General features: G+C 35.7%; 1 protein-coding gene across 1 annotated transcript in view; it reads left to right on the plus strand.

Annotated features, from left to right (window-relative positions):
• LOC149072174 (uncharacterized) overlaps window positions 1-27,541 on the plus strand; it is a 99,829-nt gene that overhangs the window by 16,135 nt on the left and 56,153 nt on the right. Inside the window, exon 2 of the mRNA XM_089247146.1 lies at window positions 13,385-13,510. Coding sequence (XP_089103272.1) covers window positions 13,385-13,510 — 126 coding nt within the window. The remainder of the gene's footprint in view (window positions 1-13,384; window positions 13,511-27,541) is intronic.

The raw sequence follows: 27,541 nt of genomic DNA on the forward strand, positions 1-27,541 counted from the left end.
TCAAAAATCACTACATTTTTTGACAGAAAATAATCTTGTGTTCACGCTTTATTTATAATTCCATTTGATTTATGCGAGAATCACGTATACGTCCATTTCCATAATACAGAGTATGCACGTCTAGTTTATTTCTAAATATTCTCATTCAATAATTAAATTGGATTAAGTTAGAATAACTTATTTTTTCGAATTTCTTCATTTCCAGTAGCTTGATATGTTTTACTAATACGATAACCGTGAATAGCACTGTTATTTTAATAAATCTTTCTTTTTCCCACTCCTAAATCGGAATTTCCGATAAGTCGAACTAACGATATCTCGAAGTTTTTCGTCGGCCGCTGAACATTCGACTTATCGAGATTTTTCTGCAATGAACTTCCACGGGCATGTTATCATTAAATAAAAGAAATCGATGTCTAAAGAAGAGAGTGAGTGATTTTTATTCAAACCTGAACATCAATGCGACATTCCATTTAAACCAAACTCTTTAGAAATCGAAGGAGCTCAGAACTTTCGAGAAACATTCTTTACGAATAAAAATTCCCAGACAAAAGTCATTCCACTATCGCATTTCTTGTCTTTCAAGGTCAGACATAACGGTTTGAAAATGTGACGTGACAGGGTTTTTGTCCGTGTATATGATCGTGACGCCTCTTGATAGAGAATAATAATGATCTGAATGACTATCTATGGATCTGACCTCTAATATAACTTAATTTAAAGGACTTTTTATACTTTGAAATATATTACCACCATGGAATTTTAAAGACCGTTTTACGGTAGTTTTATCTGCGGTTTCAGTACAAACAGGGGAGTTCATTGTTGGAATTGGAATGAATTATTTGTGAGTTTGGTGGCATTGACTTGTCGTGTGGAATAGGCCGAATAAGTTATCGACGACGTGAGTTTCATATATTTTTGATGTAGTGGAAATCGAAGAGATTCCAATCGATGTCTGTTTCACCGCTGTCTTTACTCGTAAATCTGATCGTACTTGGCTGGAGCGATTGAAAATGTGATGGTAACCTTTGATGGCGACAAACCTGATCTAGTTAGAAGTTGCGACCGTGAGTTTTGTTGAGACAGAGATTCTATTGTTCTAGAAGTCGACGCCCGCTTGTCGTGGAAAACGCCTTGAGGTGAAAGTGTTACAAATCCTTACACTTGATTTCTTCGTACATTTTTGAAAAGGAACAAAACAATTTTGAACTTAGATTGATAGAATAAGGTATGGAGGGAATTTTCTTTGTCATAAACAAATACCCATTTACTCGAAGAAGGAACACTGATAGGACGAATTAGAACAATGTGAAATTCGTTTAAAAACACCTAGAAAGGAATTCTTTAGATGGCCATTGTTCGCAGTGAAGCAAACCAGCATTTCACTACAGCTTGGCAATAATATGTATGGTACGAGCCCTCACTGAATGTTATCAATACGGTGTCTGGCAGTAGCAAAATGCTTGACTGTGGCTTCATGATCAGTTTGAACAAACCAAAAATATTCGTTTATTCATCAAAGGAATTTGAAATCATCTCAAAGGAAAATTACATTATATTTACAAAAATTATATATATTGGAGTAACACAAGACTAGTTAAGGCCATTGTGATTATTATCTAAAGTAGGAGATTTTTTTGTATGGTTAATAAAAGCGACTAGTTAACGTTGGTGCTATTGCGTGAAATCACGACGAAACGCTTCATGTAGGGTACGAACACATACACATAGTGTACGATGTTTTCCGATTCTGCAAGTTGATGCCGTTTCTAATTGGTTAAAACCTGAATTTCAAGTTTTTTAACCAATTCGCAACGGTGCTAACTCGCAGAAACCAGTGCGCACTATGTTCGTACCCTTAGAAAGCAAACAAAATCGAATTTGTTACAAAAAGAGAGCCCATATCAGGTCTCTGGATGGTCAAATGGGTAAATTGATGCATATACTACGCATGCTCTTACTATACGTCCCGTTATACTCCCGTTAGTCATTTTTCGTTAGCTTCATTTTGGTTTGATTGCAGTTACACTGCTAATGATGATAATTTGAACTACTGTTGGACAATATAATTGACGATGGTTGACTCGGTGCCATTTTTTCTTCAATGAAATATGGTTATTCCAAATATGTTAAATGTCACTGAAATTTTTCTTCTCAAATTACAGGCAGTTTTCGTGAATTTGGCTAGCATTCCCCCAATTCGGCTTCACTTTCTTAGTCCAAGTAGCTGCAATATAAAAACCCAGTGGCAATCTTAGCATTGACATATTCTTCTTTGGCATTTGAAATTATATCTGAACCATATGCATACAATATAGCCAATTTTCTAGAAAACAATGAAATATGAAGCACATTTTTTTACTATCAATATCTTGTTATAATCTCATTTTATTCAATCTCTACCTCATTATGAAGTCATTGCTTATTTTGTTTTCCATTCCTCAAACCAAACACGCAAGTAATAAATCACTGTTTGCAATGTTTGCTCTAGAAAGCCAAATAAATAACTAATACTTAGACCTCTGTAGATTTCTTCGAATCTTGTAACATGTAATATATATAGGCTGCAAGTTCAGTTTTTGATCAAATTTCTCTCAACAAGTATGTTATCGACACCTCTGTATGTAAAAGTCGTTAACTCACTGATATATTCGAGGTGACAGTGTTGCATAGAAATCGCATTTGTACCATTTTCACCCGAAAACATAAATTAAGGTTTATTAGTCTGTATATATTACGAAATGACGCGCCTCCAGCGCGTCTAACATGTTTGATAGAAAGCTAAATTGCTAATGATAATGATAATATCTCTCTGTAACGAGTTTCTTTAACGTAAAGAAAGTTTTTTGGAGAAAATTCCTAGAGGCATCCATTCATAAGTCGATGTATTAATAAATAATGTTTGTGCTGTAAAGGTCGAAGACTTTGATCGAAATTATGCGTCATGGCCTGAAAGGGTGCGTGAGGAGTGAATGTGACATTAGTTAATTGCTTTCGCAAAAGACTTTCCTCGCATTGATGAAGTAAATTAAATGGTTCTCAGATTTGTTTCGAAGGCCTTTGAAGATTTGATGAAGCGGTTCTTACCCAGCTATTTTATTTAGAAGAGGCTCGTATATAAAAAAAATTGAGAAGCCTTAGGGCTGTCAAAATTTTTTAGTCATTTCGCGTGCTTAGCGGTTTCGTATAGCTTCAGAATGATCTTTTAGACCTTGAAGAGTCAAGTAATGGCCTAGAAACAATATCTAGTTATTTGAGTTCGAAACATTAAAGGTATCATGATAGTATCCATAAGAATACAGCGTGTTATTGGTAATTACAAAGATTAGAAACCCTTCAATGTAATTAGTGAACCTTAAATTAGATTTATAAGAAAACTATAAAGTTAATGAAGATTTTTCTTTGACAGATCTTCATCAACTTGGAATTTTCTCGAGAAATACGTTGAGTTTAACAATCATTAAATCTTGATCATGCTGACAATTTAAGATAGTGTGTAGATAAATGTATAGTGACGTTTCCTTGCAAAGGCAAACGGGGCACTTGCCCAAAGCCCAAAAATGATTCAACCGACTTTCTCAATCTTGTTGAGTTCTTGGATAGTGTTTGTAAAATTGTGAATACTATGAGGAATCGTGAAATGAACAAATGCCATAACATATTTAGAATTATTTAGCCATAGTTGAAGGATAAAAGTGGTAAGCACTATAAATGCCAAAAGAGAAAATGTTGGGAAATCGCAAAAAAAACTGTTTTTGCAGTCCGTAGGGACGTTCATATTTGAGACCTCTTTACACGCTCTTTTGAACCACTTGGAGGCACTTTTCACGTTGACAATAATAAAAACAGTGCTCATTTGACACTTTAACGTGAGAAACGGTGTTTGAATGTTTTTGGCATTACAACGTTTACCATTTTTATCCTTTAATTTTTATCACACAAAAATACACCATAAAAATTTCCCAATTCCTCAGAAAATGTCAAGTGGGCCCAAAAATTAATGTTTGCCGAGAACCCGAATTTGCGAGGAATCGACATTGGAAATTCCGAGAAAAATAGAGTTCATAAACGTCAAATTACCCAAAAACGTTCATCGAAAGCCACACAAGACGATGTACAAACCCAATTTTCATGAATATTTATGTAATAATCTATCTACATAATACAAAAATCGTTTTGGGTTTTCACTGTTCTATATTCCCGTCTGGAGTATCCACGCAAAACCATTTATGTGGAACCAAATGTAATACCGAACGAAAAATGTCGCTAAAAATGAACACGATTGAATACGTCCATTATATTTTCGGAAAAAAAAAACCAAGGACAATATAATAGAAATATTTCATGGTCTGGTTCTTTTAGTTCCTGAAAGACAGGGTAATTCGTGCGATTCCGAATTCTTTATATTCCTGAAAACGATAGTTGATGTGATGACAATCAGTTTTGAAAAGATAATTTCTTAGTAAGCAAGTTGAACATTCTTTCAAATCATTCAATTTGAATTTGACAGTTAGAGGCCATTTTGGCATCTCTTTGTTCTTTCCGCACATCCTGTTTTTTTGAATAAAACGTTCTAATTCATTTCTCTCACGAATAAAGCCTCTCTCTACGTTTTACGAACATAAGTCGGAATTGCACAATAAGTTTCAAACATAATAATTCTAAAATGATATACCAGGAGAACGGACTCATGACGCAAAAGATTTTGGGGATGAAATTGTTTAGGAAGTAGCAGTTTCGACCAGTGGTTCTCGACCTTTTTTAGCCCATGGCCCTCCTTTGGACCATATTGTCTTCTTGTGCACCCCCCCCCCTTTTTCTTATCCAGGAGCAAGAACCTTTCTGCTCTTTGAATTGAGTCAAAACTAAATTTGTTATGAACAATTTTTTTTCCATTGAGATCGATCTCTGGAACCCTGGGGCTGGCTCGGATAAAGAAGTGGGAGGGGGGACAATCACATCCTTCTCAAGAACCGAATTATGTGAGCAAAATAGGTCTGTGTGAAATACGGGATGATCCAACGAACCTACCCGTAAATAGCCCCTTCTGACACATCGCTATGTCGGTCCACGCCTACCCTGAGCCAGGCAGTGAGCTTGCTTCCTGTGGGAGTTCAATGCATAGCCGCGCCCCACCATCGGGTCCTCGGGCAAAGTGATGTTTTGGGCCTTCATACTTAGCTGGAAGCATATATATTCAGCTAACATATTTATATGCTCACACTTGAAAATCATTTTACATCATCATGTAGGCTCCCTATGGACACGAGGCTCCGAAGTCATGCACCCATGGAGACATGAGTTAGGTTGGCCCTGTGGTTCCATGAACAACTATGCTGGATATTGTGAAATTTTTCCCAGTAATAAATGAAAATAAACTTCAAAACTTTTATTTTTCTCGTGACCAACTTCACCACTTGTCGTGGTTCCTATTTCATTCGATATTTCTCCCATGGCCCCCTAAGAACATCCCAGGACCACAAAGGGGCCATATGATCCCAGGTTGAGAATTGCTGGTTTAGACAATCATTCCTAACAGAGGTGCCAACGTGATGAAAACATTGAAGGGGCTGAGACTTGTAAGTCTTCTCTTATACGCAGGAGGAGGAGGGATGCATTGCATTGTGTATTTATGAATTATTGGGGGGCTCAGCTCCCCAAAATTATTCATAAATTTATCAAAATTTATTGGGGGAGAGCTCAAATTTATTTTTCTAAAAATTTATTGGGGGAGAGCTCAAATACCCTCATCCCACAAGTTTCGACGCCCATGATTCCCAACAATATTGTGTCTATTTTAGGATGCCCCCAAGTACCTCAAGATCAAGTAGGATTGGTTTAAGGAATTTGAAATCCCATACTCAAAGGGGCCGCGAACGTAGTAGTTTGGATTCCCTGTTTTGGCATGAGAAAATTTTGGTGGTAAGTAGTTCTCATGACCGCATCTTTCCAGATAAATTTGAGCCATTTCCTCCAAATACTGCCAAGACCAATCTAAAAATCGCCAGACGTACCAAAATGTTTTCGTTTCTAACTCAAAAAATTCGTAACTTGGGGAGTGGGTGCATAAATTTCTTACAGAATTTTTATCTGATCTGTGTGTGAGAAATCTATAGATAGATAAATTTTAACTTTAGTACAAAGCTAAATTGGAAGAGTGAGAATTTTTCAAATTTAATAGGTATGAATTTCAAATTTTTATAACAGGTTTTCCATAATAATCCATGGACCATTTCAATGACCAGCGTATTTTTGGAATACACGTATGCGAAAATAATTTGGACTCTTACAAACAAAACAATTGCAAACATCACAAGAAGCATGGATAGAACAATATCACACATTAATAATAGGGACATAAAACGAACCATATCATGGATAGAATCAAATGTTTGAAATGGAAATAGGCTGGACACATTGCTAAAAGACAAGAAAATAGATGGACGACATCAGGATTCCCTCCCCCATCGCCATTTCGCCAAACCGTGAAGAAATACTTTATTAAGCCACTAAATAAAATGTTAAGTTCACACACACACCAAGTAACAAGTTTAGGCAATATCGCTAAACCGCGCATTAATTTGGTTAACGTTTTCTCTATTTGGGCACAATATTTCTGTTTAATTAGCCAAATTACTTTAATTAATAAAAATTCATCGAGAATCCTGCTCGCGACAATATTTTAGCAAAGTTTTTCCGAAGTGAATCTTGTATTAATTGATAGGATAATTTATATTCAAAATGTAAAACTATCAATTCAAATTATTAGTAACTAAAATATTTAGTGAAATGCAATATATATATTTCATATTAAAGATTTTTAGAACCTAGTCGATCTAAACTATTATCTAAAATGCGGGAGAGTTGGTCACTTGAATACAACGGAATGATTCCAAAGACTATGGACTCATTCTGTGTGCAAACATTGCTCGAATTAAATTTTTTACTGTCTATTTCACACGTAAATATCGTTGGAATTTTTTTTAGATACTATAAAAATTTTCACGTTTATATATAAACTTAATATTTGCATCGCGTTTTTTGCTTTTCGAAGGTAAAATATTTCCATTTATTCGTCTTGATATTTCTGTCCCATCACTTTTTTGATATGAAAAGATATAGCTATCAAATTGCGTATTAAATTATGGATTCAAACGTGATGAATATTTTATATAAGACTACCAATTACGGATCTTCAAGTTTTGAATCTAAAGTGTTCATGGTTTTTAGAAATAATATTTGGTTATTTCTGTTCGTATTTGAATAGTGATCACTAGGGCTGGGATTTTTACGATCAACAGAATATGCTATACAAAAAATGCGTTTATGCCGTAAAAACTTAAAAACCTATAAATATTCATTTACAAATAGGTTGACCATATTTCCTCGAAATTATAGAAAATCGCCAATCTTTGTCAAAAATGATACCAAAGGTACACAAATAAAATTGCCAATTATCGCCGAAAAATCGGCAATCATTGCCAAAAATGATGCCAAAAGTAAGTAAAATTGCCAGTTATTGCTGATATATCCGAAAAATCGCTAATTGTGGGAAATGAACTAAGAAAAACGGAGAGCTTGCAGGAAAAAAAAATCTCTCTTCATTGTATAGGTAAAATATGAAAATATTGCTTTAAAATATGAAAATATACCTTAAGTTCTGAAAAAAAATCGTGGAAAATACCTTAAAATTACCGAAAATCTTTAAAAATTACTCAAATTTACTGAAAATCATGAAAAAGTGCTCTATCTCTAAAAACAGCGAAATATGCAAAATCATGAAAAAATACGCGAAGGCATAGAAATGCTAACCTAAGGCCGGGGTTACGCGATAAAAGTTTGATAAAAGTCATTTTATAAAACTTGAAATATGCCACCAATAAGATTATTGGTTACATTCTAGAAAATGCAACCGATAATCGTATTGGTAGCATTTTTCAAGTTTTATAAAAGGGCTTTTATCAAACTTTTATAGTGTAATCCCGGTCTTAGTGATTATCACATCACAAGAGTTTCTTGTGATTTCTTAATACCTCAAGAGTTTCAAAGCAGAAAATAAAATTCAAAAATCTCAAAGAAAGCAACAATAACCAACCACGGAATTCACGAAAAAGAACGCAAATATTAAGAGGCTAAATATTCCACAGTGCCTAGTGTCGTCGATATTTAACAGATGGCGCAAGACCACAAAAAAAAAAAATTGATTCCTAGAACTTTTTATACAGATGAGGCTAGAGAAAAATATTCCCGGGAATATACGCGTGATTATCCGAGAGATATTAATGGTTACCCCAAACGAACAAATATTCTAAAAGTCAAAGATAAATAGGAACAGGTTTTTCAATGGAGGAGAGGAGTTAAAAAAAGCCCTTTTTTTCGGTTTTAACGATGAGATTTCAATCAGAACAAGCTCATAATCCTTTCACTTTGTTTCCAGAGAAAGAATTGGTAGGACAATCAAGAAAAAAAAAATAAATAAATAAAATGAAAAAAATAAATAAATAAACAATAGTAGCATTCATAAACAACGATTTCTAAGCAGTTCTTGCTATCATCATCGCACGAGATAAATACAAAAACAAAACAAAAAAGAAACTTTTACCGAAAGTCAGGATCACCGTGAGGTCAGCAGTGAAATTGTTACTTTTCCTGTCTTGATTCGTCTTTAGCGGCTTATTTCCTCTATCGGTGGATTTTTCGTTCCACTCTTTTGAGCTGTTTCATTGTATTTTCCATGGTGGGAGAAGATTAGCTTTCGCTTATTTTATTTCATTTCTTTCCTACTTCCTTTTACTTCTCAATGATTTTTCGATGGGAAAAAGACCGATGATGCTTCTGCATTTGACTTTATTATTGTGTTTTTTTTGGTTTTTTTTTGCGTGTTTCGACAATAATATAATTCGTATTTGAAACAGTTAGAACATGCAACCCGACCTGACCTCAATCAATTAACTACTGAATATTTCCGGAAACGTATGAATTTTTTATTTTTTCACTTTTCCCTGCATTCGAGTTTATGTGGGAAAATACAAGGTATTTCCATTACTAAAGATCACTATTTCAGCCGGAACCAGTCATCAGAAAATTGTGAAATGTTGTGGATGACAGCCACACTTTTTACTTGTGCAATTTTACAGTAAAACATATTCCTCATGATGACCATCATTTTCAGCTATAATCTAAAATCGTATGATGGCATTTTCCACGTTTGAGCGAAGTGTGTGATTGGAAATGTTGAGTACTTGCCGTGAAGCGCTGTCTTTAAGATCGGGTAAAGTTCTTGGGTTATCACGACTTACCAGATGTTACAAATGCCCCCAAGACAAAAATCGCATGGATTGATGTCTAGTGATCGGGAAGCCCCCACATTAATGAAATGCCGGCTGATGACACGTTTTTCTGTAAAATGTCTCATAAGAGCATTCTTAAAACCCCTGCAATGTGTAGAGGAGTTCAATGTGTGGGTCTTGCATTTCTGAGAAAGTGTTTCTTGGTTTTATAACAGCTGCTGCATGACATCATAAAAAAAATTTGCAGGTTCTCAAAGTAATATGCCCTCTGGCGGTGATATTTGATTTTGTTTTGATGAAATTCCCATCCCTTTATTAAGTGATCCACAAAATTTCACAATTTTCTGATGACTGGTTTCGTCTGTAGGCAGCTTTGAAATAAGGTTCTTTAATTATGGATACCCTGTATCCTTGCACATAGAATTCACAAAAAAAGTACGAGATTACCTGAAAAAAATTCACTTTTTTTTTTGTTTCTTCTACTTTCAAATAAATACATATTTTCTACGTTAGGCTATAATAATTAGTTTAGATACTTTGTCACGCATACAAAGAAAAATATTATTTAACTAATTACTATTTGGCAATAAATTTTTACACTGCAGACGTTCATGCTTAGGGTGGTAATATGACCCTAATTTTTAGGGACATTCTCGTATTTTTGCAAAAAAATGGGCTGTTGACTTCTTTATAAAATTCTCCCGTTTTTACAACGGATTTTTATTCTTTACTGAATTAGAAATTATTTTCACAACAATACATTTTAATCCACTGCGATTTGCTTTTCATTTGCTGTGATTTAACGCTTCATTTCCCGCCATAATCAGTTTTTCAAGGATTTCAGCGATAATTGGCAACAATTGGTTAATAGCCCGTATTTTTATCGTAAAAATATAGTCAGTCTACTCATTTTCGGAATGCCTTCAGAAAGTGATGCCATTTTGAATCACGTAGGTAGCCTGTTTATTTTTTGTTATGGGTTGAAAATGTTTGAAAAATTGAGCTGCTGCCACATATTCTATAAAATAAGGGCCGATATCCACTTAGAACAAAGGTGCTCAACCTTTTTGAAGAGTGTGGGCTACTTGATTGGTTTGAAAATATTTCATGGGCCACTTAAGTGGTCTAAAAATGTGCCGCGAACCACTTGATTAAAGTTAGAGTGTGCCGCGGGCCACTTCATTTAAGTGTGAATGTGCCGCGAGCGACTTAACTGATCTGGAACCACTCTGCAGGTTACTTAAGTGATCTGCAAATGTGCCGGCGCTACTTAAGGGATCTGGAACAGCGCCCCAGAACACTTAAGTGATATGTAAATGTGCTGCGGGTCACTTATGTGATTTGGGAATGTGGGGCGGATCACTGAAGTGATCCCAAACTGCACTGCGGGTCACGTAAGTGATCTAAAAATATGCATCGGACCACTTGAGTGATCTTTAAACGTGCCACGGGTAGCTTAAGTGTACTGGAACCATGCCGCGGGCCACTTACGTGCTCTACAGAGCACCGCAGGTCACTCAAGTCATCTGTAAATATGCCGAGGGTCACTCAAAATATTTGGAAATGCACCACGGATAACTTAAGTGGACTGGTAATGTGCCGCTTATAGTTCATTTTTTACAAAATAATGTTGAAGTTCGCGAGCCACATCAGATAACTCCGAGGGCCACATTTGGTCCACGAGTCATGGGTTCAGCACGTATGACTTAAAAAATGTGACACACAGGGGCGACTTAAGAGAGGGTGCAAGGGGTGCGGTGCACCCGGGCGGCGGCGTGGACTTCAGTTGAGAGTTCAAAAATTTTAAAAATTTCGCACAGTAAAAATTCACATGACATCACGCTTTTGAGTCACACCTCGACAACGAAGATGAGAAAACTTGAGGGGATGGACAGGGCCTGGGACTGGACCAGAAACAAGAATGTAAGCTATCAGGGGCGGCTCGAGACAAAATCTCTATCCATGCGGGACTTATTTTTTGAGCCTCCTGTCTATTTTCCTCCATAGCCCCTACATCCTGCGTCAGAGCCCCTAGGTTGGAATCTTTCCGCGGGCCTCCAAGCCAGATTTTTCGTGGGAGGTCCCCTTTTACAGTTAATTTATAGTCTGAGAAAAAAGAAAAGTGATAAGGATATAGAGTCTTAATCTCCCAGGCTGGAGCCCTTTCAGACCTACCATTGTAGGTCATACTCGTCCCTCGCAAATTTTTTTCCGCAATTTCATTTCGGAATTGGCGCCCCTCCAGAGTGGACAGAAATAATTTTCTTTGATTTTTTTTTACCAATGAAACTTTTTCGACCCATTCACATCGGATTTAGCACCCCTCTTGAGCGGCGCCCCGTTCGACCGCAATGAGTCGCATGGCCCAAGAGCAGCCCCTGTAGTCTATCGAATGGGGCAAATGTGCATTTTGGTTCCCTCACCTAGTATTTTTCCTGAGTAGTGAAATGAAGGCTAAGGAAAAATTCAGCTTCTCACTTGTCTGGTCCCTGGACTACCAGAAACACCTTTGGAACAAATTTCTTAATAAAAATAACCTCGTTATACATCATCTTTACAGGATAAGTGATGGATTAACAAAAAAATATATTAGTAATAATAAGTACTGTTTTTTGAGGATTAAGTTATCTGGCATTATTAAGAATGGTAAATTAATTCTGGACCGAAAAGGGGAAAAAAATAAGCTTCCAAAGCGGTACGTATGGTCACGAGCATTTCGCATGGTAAACAATGGTGTGCGGTTTTCTTCTGAAATCAAGTTTATCTCGAGGTCCCCTTGACTGAAGCCCTGTCAGTCTCCAACCAGGGTCGCCTTTAGGGGTGGCATATGAGACTTCGCACTTGCGGGCGGCAGGTAAGCTTGAGCAGCCCCGGTCAGACAGGGGGTCCGAATGCCATGAGCGAAAGCAAGGTCCACTAATTGGGAAGACTGTCTGACATAAACTCACAGAACCGACGTAATAATAACTTTCGAGACACCTGTCTGTCCATTTATTTCACAGATCTGGTGATTAATCTCTCTGCCGTTGCCATATTTCTTGTGATTAGCAAATGATTAACTGACGTTTGACATGATTCAAAATGGCGTCGATTGGTGCGCAAAGAATATCGAAAAACATCGTGCATGCGCTAACTACAAAAACACGCATGTTTAAAAAAATATTGCCAAACGACCCGTTGAAAGTATTTCTCGCTGTTATATCACAGTTATACAGCCTTATATTGTGCAATAACATGAAACTTGAATCATGCTATTAACATTTATTACGTTCGAAAACGAATTTTCGTTCCACTGACTTAGAATATTTATAAAAAATTCATAATGAAGTCAATTTAACTTTCTAATTATGAATTTCGATCATATCTGAACAAATAAACGGTCATATATTTCAGTTATTTTAAAACCCTTTGTAGTAGGAGTAAAAATATTTGCATTAGAGGGTGCGGTTCCTTTTTAAACAGGTTTCATGTCGAGGTCACTAGGTCTAAGCTTGCTGATGATGACTGAATTAATCATGAAATTTTCTACAGTGGCCTAGAAGCATTGCTACTTTTGTGATGATTAACAAACATCAACACAGAATTAGAAACAACCATCACTATCGTTGGTATTTATTGGATTGTTACGGGTGACGAAATCAAATGAAGTAATAGTTGTTGCTCGCACTGATATACAGTGTATTTTATTCAATATATAGGAAATTACAGAATCTCGATCAGTAATTTTTCAAGCTGTTAGAAGTATTTCATTTTCCAACTATTCAAAACTCGTTTCATCGAGTTTAAAGAGATAGAAAGCCACATAAAAAAAATAACATTCAAATAAACTTAAAAGGTACAGGTCACTGATGAAAAATAACAAAATCATTGTATTAAGAATCTATGCTGAATCATTCAGCATGTACAGGCATAATTCATAACATTTGAACTCTAACCTCCGTGAATCATGACTCGAATGCGTTTGGAATGATTAACGAACTACCAAGTAGTAATCAACAGCTCTTGTTTGATATACTAGATAGTAGAGACATTCATGTAAAAGCCATTAATTTTGAAGGCCTAGTAAATTGTTCCGTTTCTCTTTTTTATTGCAGCCTTTGGCATAAAGAATCCTTGTAATCTCAGGAATCAATTCCCTTGTAGGACGGATTCATCTATTTGTATAGATCTTTCTCGGGTACTAGATGGAACTAGGGACTGTCCTGATGGATCAGATGAAGGTAATTCTTCCCTAAAATCATAATTTCTTAAACACGATCATTATCATTGTTAAGTTATGATTGCTTGCCAAATAGAGACCTCATGGTGAGTATTGATTTATTTTCAAATTGATGCCAAGACATATACTCGTACATTCCTTGAAAGTCTTTTTATACGCACCAAGCTCTTCAAATAACCATCGTAAGTATAGTAATTTGGTTTTCTTTCAAAAACTTTCCAACAGCATCGAATGTGGATTTAAAGCCAAGCGTCATCTGCAAAGAGGTCCAATTATGCAAGTTCAAAATATATTTTATGAATTCATGCTCTAATCTCATACTAATGTTATTTTGTATCGAAAATAATCACATTATTTGTGTGTGACATGAACATTTCTATTTACCGAAGGACAAGATGTTGTTTGTCATAGTACCATTATTGGAAGATATTATGAAGACATTGAGAAAATATATTTTAGATTTAAAAAAATAAATGTAAATAGATATGTAGATGTAAATTAAGCCTTTTTTTTCTGCATGAGCAAATTGGGTAATTGCTCCAGAAATCGGGTTAAATTTGAATAATTTATATTTGCTGAGTGACCAATAATCTTGACCACATTCGTTGGAGTACCTTAATGTTTGCTTCACTTAGAGCTCGGTTAAAGTTGAAATTGGGCCCTACAGGTGCAGATATTACCTTGAATAACAATAGAAATTTTTTTTGTTGTTTTATATATTACTAAAATTACCAATAAAAAAAGAAACCGTAATGGGACTTAAGCGGTGATTTAACAATGTGGTCAAATTAATGACATTGATGTGATAATATGATAAAATATTGATAATCAGTAAGAGAGTCCATAAAGTCATAAAGACAGTAAGTGTCAAGACATAAGACCAAAGACATACATTACACTTATAATGCTCATTTTCAAACTCTTGGTACTGAGTCAAATGCCAAAACTGTTCGATGCATATGTCCGATTTCATACTCGCGATGGATCGGTATCGACTCTAAAATCAAACACTCCATTCAAGGATAAGCATTACGCTGGTTTGAGTTTGAGCACATGTCAGAGTTGGCATGAGGGATTCTGATAATGATGATGACAAACACGATACTCGAAGAAGTTTGAAGACTCTCTTGCGCAGGCGTAAATCTGCATACGACAACCAATCAGAGCTGGTTGCACACGTCAAACTCCACGCGGAAGGCGCCAGCAATGGCCGCAATAAATAAATAACAACCACGTCGCATTATAAATCTGAATAGGACGCGCACGTGTACCTGCGTGGCCTACACGCGTCAGCAGTCGGTCTTTGCCACTTAAGAGCTGAAATCTCATTTGTCTCGACACCGTTTGTCTGTCCACGTATACGTACATCGCGATCAGATAAATCACAAACCTTCAGCGCACCGGTTGGTATATCCGAAAGGACATTCTATCCGTTATATTCACCCGGCAATTGTGTTAAAATTAGTCGCTTTTTTTTCCCCTTACACGCAAAGCATAAAAGTGCTCCTGGGTGAAACCGAACGGACGCGACCCGAATTCAAAAAAAGCTCGTAACACTTGCCAAAGAAAAGATATACGTAGTGTGACATCTGTGAAAAAGAGAGCATATCTAAATCAAATCAGCTACGTATATAATGGCCAGGCTATGGGGTAGTTTTATATATATATAAATAAACTTATTTTTTATACATTTATTCAATTTGAACCAAACCCACGTTTTTCCTCCTATACAATAGAGAAAGTGTATAAGTTAACCATATTCAGACTCTTCCGAGATTTCTGTTGACTGCGTTTTCGAAAATAATCTTATCTTTACAGCAATTACAATGTCAGCCGTAACTTATTACGATAGAAGAAATGTATAATGTAAATTTAGTTGCTCTGGATTTTCCCAATTTTTTTTTTAATTATACGGCGTTTTCTATTTAAATTGTCCTTAAGAAGACCTGATAAATAGGGCAATAGTAGCATGCGAAATTTTCATTTAGTTGTTTTTCTAGAGTTAGTATTCTACAAATTCTGTTAGACTTCTACAAGGTAGCGCATGTTGTACATACGAAATTTTGAATGCCCATTCTGCTACAAAATGCGCATGCATACATGCGTTTTAAGCGGGAAGTTGGGTAATTGTTATAATAAATTATTAATTATTTATTATATATTATATTAATATAAATATAATAAAAAATTAATTGGTAAATTATTTATATATTTAATAGCTGTTGCAGGTATAAATCAATTTAAATTTTCTTGTACATATAATACAGAAAAGGTGCAAAAGATTGTAGTATGGTGGGAAATCTGAATGTTCGGAACTACTGTTGGTTCATACTTTTTAGAGAACGATATAGATGTAGCTGATGAACACTATTACAAAATATTGCAGAAAATCTGCCACCCCAGAATTAAGTTGTGTTGAATTTCATTTGTTTTCGACAGACTTTTCCGATCACTTTGCTTTTTCACTTTGGCAATTAGCTTTTTGGCGACTTGGCCATTTTTTTGTAACAGCCTCGGACTACTTCTTTTGAGGTTACCTCAAGGAGAAAGTCTCATATAGTGCACATTATATGCAGATGATTTTTGAGTTAGGCTGCCATCAGCTGTGAAATACTCGATATATCTCTGGAAATGTTTAAAATTATCATTGAACGCCTTTCCGTATCGATAAGACTGAGATATTCCTTGAAATGAATTGGATCGGCTATGTTGAGTGATTGTGTTGTGTTCTTGGATCGAGCAATCATAACAAAATCAAATACATTGTACGGAGTGTCCTACAAGTCCTATCACGGCCTTTATTTCCATCAACTGTTCGTAGTAGAGGTATAGTTCCAATTTAAAAAAATGCTCAAAATGTGTTCAGAAATCACCCTTTAATCATCCTATTTTGAGAGTGGAAATACAGTGTGTCACAAAATGAAAAAAAAAACTAAATTTTTATACGGTCCCCCTGTCTTCTAACTTCCAATAGAAAGTTGTTGCACTGTCTCTTCTGAGCCCAACTAAAAAAAATCCCTTGTTTTTAACTGCAATTTTTGAATTCAAAATAGAAGAAAAGTTGGGAAAGAACGGCGTAAACTAAAGGACAGCATAAACTAACTTCTTTACCTCAATTACGCTGTTCTTACGCTGTTCTTTTGCCAACTTTTCTCCGGTTTATGAATTCAAATATCTCAGTGAACATTTCACTTGGAAACGTGAATTTTTTTTTTGTTGCTCTCAGGATAGACAGGGCAACAACTTTATAATGAAAAGTTACAGAGGACTGATTTTTTTATTTTGCAACACACTGTATTTTCACTCTCAAAACTGTTACAGGGTAATTTCTGAATAGATTGTGAGCATTTTTTTAAATTAGAACCGCACCTCTACTACAAAGGGTTGATGAAATAAAGGCCGCATTAGGACTTTCAGGACACCCTGTATGATATATGAACTAGAAGGGAAAATTAAATCTCTGCTAACGATCATATCTTGATATCGTGCACATGAATAACGAATATCAGAATGAATGAATAATGAGAACTCACCTATCGTTTTCAATGAGAAAGTTTGTTTCAAGCTAAACGGGACGTTCGCGAACAAATCAAAGTCGTCAGTCGAGGACCATTGTATAGGTCATGCGGACATGATATGAATACTATCTGATCGAAGTATAAAAAATTATTTAAACTTTTTATTTTCTGAAGTTCCGTTTCCTAATAGGAATATTCAAAATGTAGGTTTAACTTATCGCGTTTATACATTACTCTCATTAAACGGTGAATTAGTCTCATTACGAGAGTAATGCACGCCCTTTTTTTGACTAAGGTGATAGCTAGAGCCCGGATTATATGCAAATGCATATGTGCATATACATCTGCATATTTTGGCCTTTTTTTAGCATTAGTGCATATAAATGCATAAAATCAAAGAATTTTCTGTATAAGTGCATATTTTTGAAGTTTTATTTAAGCTCACTCAATTTTTTTTCATAAATTTTTCAAATAAATATTCTTCATAATATTTTCATAACATCGGTTTTTTTCCCCCGCAGGTGAAATTTAGTGAATTAATACATATTTATAAAGTATTTTACGAATACTAACTGTTTTATTGTAAGGCTATTTCTAGAGATATGTCAAAGTGTTACATTAATTTTTTTTAGAAATAGTGTCGAAATTCTTTTCTTACTAGTATTTTCGTTATTGAGCATCTACTACCAACTAAAAACTAAAAGATGCCTGAATAAAAAGTATGTAGAAGTTATTTGCATGTATGTAGAAGTTATATCCATATAAGGGGATATTTTTTTGTAAATGAATACATATGCACTAAGAAATAGAAAAGATGCTTTTAGAAAGCAGATCTGCTTTTTTTTTTGCATGGTGATTTTTTTTAATGCATATTTTCTCATTTTTTGTACATATTTCGGACTTTTTCAAGATTTCTAGTGCTATTCTGGGTTGTTTAATGCGTATTTTGGCCTTTTAAGTGCATATTTTGGCCTTTTAAGTGCATATTTTGGCCTTTTAAGTGCATATTTTGGCCTTTTAAGTGCATATTTTGGCCTTTTAAGTGCGCATTTTTGCATTTTTAAGTGAATGTAATCCGGGCTCTAGTGATAAAAATTCCATATGCACGTCTGCGGTACGGATTTAGACTCACTATTATATAGACGTCATTCAGGTTTTAGATGTAAACTAAGGCTGATCCGATTAATCGATAAATTCCTAATCGCAGTTAAAAATTTTAGTTGAGTTAATCGACTCTTTCAATCCAATTAAAATTTGCGTGAAAAGTTTGCAATTCAACTTGATTTGTTTAACAAAATCAATTAGTTGTCTTTAATTATGGATAAGTGCCTATATCATTTATTATAACATTTTGGATAAGTGCCTATATTTCTAAAAAATTTTGAATCAATATTTTGATCAAATCTTTCAGCGTGGATAAATACGAGTCGATTTAACAGCAACTAATGATGATTTCAGAGTCTCAAATTGAGTTTGATAAGTTTTAGAAGACAAAAAAATTTATTGTATCCACTATGAATAGCGTTTTATTTTCGTATTTTTAAAAGCATCAGCTGCTTTCTTCCCATGTACTATTCGGGAGGGTTTCCTAGGAAAACAAGCAACGGTATGATTGAAAGTGATTTCGAAATCAGTGACTAATCTAAAATAATCGATTTTTTTAAAAAAATGACAAGATCCAAGTAAGAAAAGTCCAGGTTTTTACAAAATATGTTCAGCATATTAAATTTTTTGCTTCAAACGGGCAACCTTGATCTATTCCTATATTTGCTCACATCTGGCGAATAGTTGCGGGAAATGAATAAAATATATTTTTATAGCATCAATTAATATTGTACTGTTACCAAAAATATTCGATTGAAATTCGACTGATCACTCGATTAATCAATCGATCAAAATTTCTTGATTAACCAGTTAAAAATTTTAATGGATTCCCATCCGTAATATATCCTCTTACGACCCTCGGTACCCAGTTGGGTACCTTTGTAAAATGCATGAAAAATTAAAAGATATTGTAACCGCTTAATTAAATCAATTAAAGATTTTGAAAAATAAATTTTTCTTTCTTTTCTCCTTTAATAATAATGTTTCTTCAAAAAAAAAAAAACTAAAATTATTTAGAAATGTGGCCCGTGGTTCACACGAGTTCCTCATCACTCAATTCGCCAGCGGTACAGTCTCCATTCATTCAAGTGGCTCACGATACATTTCCACATGACAACTGATTTTGGAATGTGTTACGGGCACATTTACAGTTCACTTAAGTGAACACAGTTGTGGCACAGTTCCATGTCACTGAAGTTACCAGCAACACAGTTCCACATCACTCAAGTGGCCCACGGCATATTCCCACCTGAATGGCCCGTGACACGCTTTCAAACCAATGAAGTGGCCCGCGCTCTCCTAAAGGTTGAGTTCTCCTTAAATAGGATGATCATATTTCAAACAAATGAACAAATATATATAGCTAATTCTCCCACTAAATATCGCCGGTTTTCGCCATATATTGCTATTTACAGCTAGTGTTGCAACCAAATCATGTTATTAATGAATTTCCCGGAAGTTTAATGCTCAATGTGTTCGAAACATTCAGCATTCTCGTCAATTAGCAATTCAAATATTCAACGTGGAATGCCATTTGCCTATAAAAAAATTACTCGCAAGATTTATCTCAAAGGATTAAGAAACATCGACACCCAAAGCAGCGCAGCGTTTTCTTAGAAAAGTTTCCGTTTCAAAAACAAGAAACTGGGTTCATCTTCACTTCCGTGACCTTCCGCTTTTATTCTGTTGTGTTGCTCATAGTTTTCCCCAAGATATTCGGGACATGATAATTTTCTATGAATTAACCTTGGAAGCCATAATTACAACTATGTATAGCCTTTATTTTTTTTTAGAAGACTGAAGGGATTTAGAAACTTATCTTTCCACGTCCCTTGGCCTAAATCGATTTCAATTATTGTTTTTTATCACTAGGGTGTAAAAACAATGGGTGGAAAAACAAACAGATTAAAGAACAAAACCCTTTTCTTTGTCCTCTTCTATCACCTGTATTATACAGGGTGGTTCTAAACTCATGGTACAAACTTTGAGGTGTAATAGAGCACATTAAATCGAACTTTTTTCGCCGAAAAATGCATCAGCGCAAGAGTGACGTTTTTAACCTCTTGTAGCCTATTGAATTAAAGCGCTATTAGATGAAAACAACACAAGGATTGCAAAACAATTCCTCATTTAGAGCATTTTTTAAAGTTCTTAATTCATATTGTCTTATCTACAATATACAATTCATTTCTCCCCTGTGTAGGGCACTGTTCGGCTTGTCATCCTTAAATGCGTGTTCAAAACTAAGAGGGTGATCAGGCAGGTGGCCCTGTACGCCATACATGCTCAACCCTTAGCCCGCTGGTCAAATGTGTTCCTCGGAGTCATCTGATGTGGCCCGCGACATTAAAGTGGCAAATGAACAGATCACTTAAATGACCCGCAGTGCAGTTCCACATCACTTGAGCACACAGCCCGCAGTTCATTTCCAGATAACTTAAATAATCCTTGACACATTTACAGACCACTCAAGCGGCCCACGGTACATTTACAGATTACTCGAGTGAAGTGTGGAACAGTTCCAGATCACTAAATTAAATGGCTCGCGACACTTTTTCAAATCAATAAAGTGGTCCGCACTCTTCCAAAGGTTGAGCACCCTTGATGTATACGATGAAAGACTCAAGTTTATAACCTTGAATTTGTTTTGTTCTTATTACTTTGCAAACATTTTTCAAAGGTCAAAACTGGCATTAAGTAATATTCTACTGATTTTAATTCTGAAAACCTTTAACGTAATTTCATAGTTTGGCCCCAATGACTATGCTATTAAAAAACAACATAATTGAACATTGAAATGGATAGCTATTAATTGATCGGGACTTAATGATCGACCGATTAATTTTTGTAGTTTAAACTTGGCTATTTAGTTTTGTCATTAAATCATTAGGATTGATTGCGTTGCCCTTGGTTCTGAAACAAGCATACTAGATAGTGATTTTGCAATTCAAATGATCGGATCGCATACTTTCATTACAGAACTTGAATTAAAACGATTTGATTGGATATGCATATTTCTGCTGATCGTGCCATTATTATTTTTATGGAAATATCTAGAGGCGGGCTGTAAATTTAACTGAATGATTCAATTTTTATGTAAAAATTACAAAATTTTTGAACTTAACGAGTTATGTAGATAAAACACATTTTGCGTATTTTTATTGATATAATCATAGTGATAATATATAAGGGTTAACTAAAGGTCTAAAAAGAAAAGGGTTTATCAAGATGGAAGAAAAGATGTATCCGATGGTGTGGCAGAATTGAACAAAACGATTTAAAAGGAAGCAACTAAGACGTGCATTCAAATTCGTGAGGAAAATTCAGGTACTGCCAGTGGAGGACTTTGGCTGGTTTATTTCGATGACAGATTTGGTAAGCTGTGTGAAGTTACCTAGAGTGAAGCCAGAGCCACACTCGCGTCCAGCCTGGCCCAGTAGTCAATCGGAAATATTTGCTTCCAATATTTGCCTTCCCTTGATGTAAAGAAGCACTAGCGGCATAGGCTACACCCTAGGTGACCTTGGTCCAATATTCCTCGGCGAATATTTGCTTTCAATCATAACACTCTCTGTGTTGTGACTGTTGAAGATCGAGAAGAAAAGAGGCTCCTTTGATTTGGGGTTGTTCTCTTCAACCAGCACTTCCAATACCATCCAGCCTCCAACATTTGACAATCATTGCCAATGGTGGAGCGGCCACACTATTTGTCCGTATTGGGCCAGCCTTGACACGAGTGTGGCCTTGTCTTAAATGACCCATCATGCTTCTACGTATTGTGAGTTTATTGCATGGGAATAATGATTGCCATGTTGCGAAAATTGTGCAGGGGATGTTGTGGGAGTTCTGCACTAACCCTAATTTCTCCCTAACCATATATATAACCTGCTATAACTTTAATTTGTCACCTTTTGACTTTTATTCGTTCGAACTTTCGAAGAAAAACTGAAGAGACGAGTGAGGATGTTAGTTATCATTGAATAGATTTATACCTCACGGAAGCGTGCTGGTTTCCTTGATGGCTTTCTCCAGATTGCTCATTGCACCATTCTAGTGCACCTACTGAAGTCTTTCTTCACGGACATGAAGTTAGATGCGTGTCTGAATGCCTATGGTAACTTCTTTAAACGAACACAAAAACATTTTGGCTTTCTTAACGATTGCATAGTTTAATTTTGCCACACCACCGGATAAAAACGTCCATCTTAATAAATCTACTAGAACTAGTTTAATTTGATCGCAAAATTTGCATTTGTATAATCAGTAAAAAGATTCGGAATATGGTGTTGTAGTTATTGGTTTTGTAGTTATTATATGGTGTTTTTGTAGGTTATTGGTGGAATAGCACATGCCATGAAAAGCTGATGCACATGTCCTATAGTCAGCTAATTTGTTTGAGATTCGATTAGTTTTATGTTGATTGAAGGGTTAGTTAAGATTGCTTTTTAAATCAACAACTACGAGAAAAGAAAGACCTGTTAGGCAAACTCAACATATTTGAGTTGATTGAAGTAATGCAGAAGCCGCTCCATTAGAATCATATGGGAAAAGAAAGCAAATAGGAGGGCGGAGTATCCTTCCTTATCCTGAATCTATCCTCTCATTATATTACTATGATAGTTTAATGATGAGAGAGAAGTTTGTCCGCCCTCCTCCGTATCTTGAGGAGTCCAGCCCTCCCCTCATGTAATCGTGCTATTGATCGGAAATCAACTTTGTGAAAAGAAAAGCTGTTGCTGGTGGTGTGATGTCTGGGACAGGAGGAAGAAAACGAATGAAAACCAGGTCATCCAACGAACCGGTCACACCGGAGAAGGTCAAACCAGATGTTAAATCATCAGTTTTCTCGCAAATGATACGATTATCGTAAAAATTCTTACGAACTTTTACTATTGTGTCATAAACATAGGAAAATCTAGTCGATGAAAGATTGACGTGATGTGTTTTTTTAACGAAGATTTATGATCATCTTTCATGTTTGATGACATATTATTGCCGCTAACAGTCTCAGACACTTATGGACCGGTTAGAAATTTTCACTGCGTGATTTTCAAATCAATTTGAAATTTAATGAAAGCAATGTCGCATTTATATGAATTCAACAAGGAGAAAATAACCCTTTTAGACCATTCAATCATTTTCCAGTCATTTTTATGTCCAGCAAAAGATAAGAACACCCATAAGGAAATTTTGACTCTTGAAACTGAGAACAACATAACAAAACTTCTTGAATAAGATGGTAGAATTGTGGTGGCGACGAAGACTTCGAAAGCCCGAAATCAGGTACAAACATCGAATAGGCTTGGGTGTTTCAGTGAGCAACAGGTTGAAGATGCCCGTTCTATACCATAGTCTCATAAACTTATTATAATCTTTTTAGAAAGAAAAATCAATAAGAGATCCCTCTAATTGAACACAGAGGTTCCCATAAGAGGCTACATGAGGTGAATTTTGTAACCCTGTGACTATTATTGCCCGTTGCAATCCGTTCCATTACCCAAAAAACAACGATATCGCCCACTTTAGCGAAGCCGTGCTCTGTACTGATATAATTACTGCATTATACTCAATTACACCTTCTGCATGAGACAGATGTAAACACCAGATTTTACAGTAGTTATCACAGCAGTATTTTACAGTTAAAGCATTTAAAAACTGGTTGGACATTGGGTAGATGTTCGAAACAGTCGATTTCACACGTTGGCGTTATTAATGGAAACTGCACCAAGTCTAAGACTGTTGATTTTTCCTCTGCAAGACTGATGCGTATCAGCATCTTCTTGGCGAAATACATCTTCTTGGTGAATATATTTCTAAAATCATCTACTGACCGAACAAACTTTGTTTCCGAAAAATTTGTGTAACGTAAACAAAAATACTTTAAACGTTCATACATCTCAAAAAATAATGTAATAAATGACTTTTTGGTATCTCTCCGGATAGATATTATTTAGATAAATTGAATATCAGGTTGATTATAGTGTACCGTAAAAAATCATTTTACGCTGTACCTCAGAAAAAACTTGCAGTTAGAAGCCAGTGAAATATAGGATAGATCACCTTTTAGGCATATTCCGCGAATATGAATGATTCATATTTCAATGAATGTAAATAGCTTAATATCTTCAGATACGGCATTCATGTTGCAAGGGGGTTGTACAGTTATTAAAACACAAAAATAACTTTTTATACAGACACCCTGCGCTCAAAAACCCAATAAGAAAGTTTCTGAGGCCAAAAAAAAATTCCACGTTTCTAAGTGCAGTAGCCTATTAGCTGAAATATATTTTAATTCAATAATCGAAAAAAGTTGTGAAAATTAGCATAAAAATGAGGGAAGAAAACATTTTTCGTTAGTTTGCGATGTCTTTTCCCAACTTTTCACCGATTTTGAATTCAAATATCACAGCGAATAATGCACTTACGTAGAAAGGGTCCGAAAGTGACGTCTTCAAAAAGTATTGAAAAATTGCCACTGATTCTACTCATTTAAATGTCCACAAAAATATTAAAAAATCCGGCGGAATTTTTATTATGTGTCCCTTAAAATAAGTGAATATATTATAACATTTTGAACGGTAAGAGGCCAAAAATAAATTTTAATATTCTGCAACCTCACAGTGACGTCATTCAAACAACAAACGTTGGGGCACAGCACAGACAAAGACGGGGAGAAAAATAGAAATAACTATAGTTTCTGAGGGAATCTATGGAGGAGATAGTGAAAAGAAGGGTTTTTTTGTATATCGCCAGGAAGCGCGAAAGGCGATGAGTAGCCAACTGTTATCATTTTTAATAATTTTTTGCAGCTTTAATAACTGCACTTCACGCTAATTTTTTTATTTTTATGTGTTTTGGATGAGATGAATGCACTGAATTTTTTTCATAATTTTTTGGGATGACACCTTGGGACCCGTTCCTTGTTAGAAATGTAAAACTATTTCTGTTCCCCTCAAAAGAGACAGGGCAACAACTCTCTAATTATGCTTTTTTAGGACAGGTTGTCAGTATAAAAAATTATTATTTTTTATTGTAATAATTATACAATCCCTTGCAATATGAATGACGTATCTGAAGTCTACACGTTATTTGAATACTTTTTCTAATTGGAAGTATGCTCCTAGAGGCGCATTTATGGTTTTGCCGCCCTTCTCCCATTCTAATCTAATTTTCTTGACTACTCTTTCCTCGAATTTGCCACCCTGTGCTATAACCAGCTTGGTTTCCTTCCCCTCCCCACTTCTGCGAGTACATCTGCGTCTCTAAGTCACTCTTTTGGTCACTCCCATGCCCACACTCCCTAAGTCACTTTTTTTTATCATTCGTATGCTTGCCTACTGTTTTGGTAACTCACATACTTGCACGCTGTTTTTCCTATTCACATGCTTGCACAATATTTTGGTCACTGACATGCTTGTATACTCGTACAAGCGGTAGATCACTCTTTTGGTCGTTCACTAACATGGCTCCTTGCCTTCATTTTTTTGTCATACCCATGCTTGCTCACGCTCTAGGTTACTCACGGAGTTGGTCTCTCACTCTGCAGGTCACTCTTTTACTCACTCACGTGCTTGAAAACTCTCTAGGTTACTCTTTTGCTCACTCACGCGTTTGCAAATTCTCTAGGTCGCTCACTAACAGTCCCTTACTGTGTCGCAGAGGCGGATTTATTTAGGATTATACAAAAATTTTGTCACTTCTCTCCTACTCTAGTAATTTTCTTGGCCGACCCTCTGAACTTGTCGCCCTGGACTATATCCCGCCAAGTTCCTCCCCCCTGTAAATACGCCACTGTCTAGGATCAATGGTTCACAAGTAATTTCCGGCAAGGGGAGTTGACTATGCACCCTGTACAGAAAAGTAGACCGAAACAAAAATTCCTCCAGCGACTTATTCCACGCACTTATCGCACGTGCGATTTATATACATATATCATAGTTGCTGCCTTTACTCTGGCTATATCAAGACGGATAGCCAGACGGAGTTTCCCGAAAGACATTTTCGAGATATAGCAGCAACGATTAAATCAGTCATACCCGACACGCTTAACAAGGTTGAAATCATCATCTATTTAGCATGAAACGATAACGTATCGGGAGGTAATAGCGTGCTGCTTTCGGCACAGAATTGGGCATTTAAACCCGGATTCTCCGATGAACTGTCAGTCTGATCGAGATAAGAGAAAAACGGTTCAGAGAATAATCTTCGAGACTAGGAGCAAAGTTAATTCTTCTTCTTTTGTGATCTAGTTTATATATATTTTTCTTTTGAAGGAATGGCCGCGTGAGTGAAAAAGCCGAATCTGGGATATGTATAGAGCCTGTGACTTTTTGATTTTTTTTAGTTGAAAAAGTCGACCATCCGCTCGATTTCATTTCCTTCCTCGTGGTGGTCAGTTCAAAATGGTGTCAGCAACATTCTTATTCTTTTTCTTTCTCTTCCCATTCTCTTCGATCATTTCTCGACACTGTCACCATTTGTGCAAAACATACCCGAGAAGTGAGGTCAGTCGACAACCGGCCGCTTCCCTTGGGGGCTGTTTTCTTAATTTATTATTATTATTTTTTGAATCGTACAAGACGCATCGAGACTCAAGTTATGTGAATAGAGGTCGAAAGTATTCCGTCCAATTTCCCATTTTCCCAAAATGTATTATTTCTCAGAATTATAAACTGTGAATTACTTACGTTTACACGAATCTATTCGTATTTATATAATTGTCCTCCTTCGGGATAGTTTTTTTTTTTTGAAAAAAGGTCATTTTGGATTGAAACGCACATTGGTTTTGGTTTGGATATGGTATGAAATTAAATAAACAAATGCCCTTTCACATAAATAATCTGGCAAAAAAAAATTTGTATTGGTAATTATACAGGGTGAATAGCAAACAGGGGGTATAGCATTTTACTGGCGAACCGTTAATCCTAGAGGTATACTTCCAATTACAAAAAGCTTCCAAATAGCGTGTAATACTCAGATGTCATTGATGTTTCAAGGGGTTGTATATTTATTAAAATAAAAAAATTAACTATTTATAAAGTCCCCGTGTACCCTAAAAATTCAACTAGAAAGTTGTTGCTCTATCTCTTCTGATGCCTACAAAAATATTTCATGTTTCTACGTGCAATATTCACTGAGATATTCAAATTCGAAAAACGGAGGAAATTTGGGGAAAAACAGCGTTAAATGCGGGTAAAACGGTTATTTCCACATTTACAGCTGTTTTTTCCTCCAATTTTCCTCCGTTTTTCGAATTCCAATATCTCAGTGAATATTACAATTAGAAACGCGGAATTTTTTTTTGTTGGCCTCAGAAGACACAGGGCAACTTTTCAAATCGGTTTTTGAGCACACAGAGACTGTATAGAAAGTTAATTTCTTCATTTTTTCATGTATACAACCGCTCAAAC

This window comes from Pholcus phalangioides, unplaced genomic scaffold, assembly GCF_987345545.1.
Source record: "Pholcus phalangioides strain wild (caught in Gottingen) unplaced genomic scaffold, Ppha-v1.0 ptg000017l_1, whole genome shotgun sequence".
Classification (NCBI taxonomy): Eukaryota; Metazoa; Arthropoda; class Arachnida; order Araneae; family Pholcidae; genus Pholcus; species Pholcus phalangioides.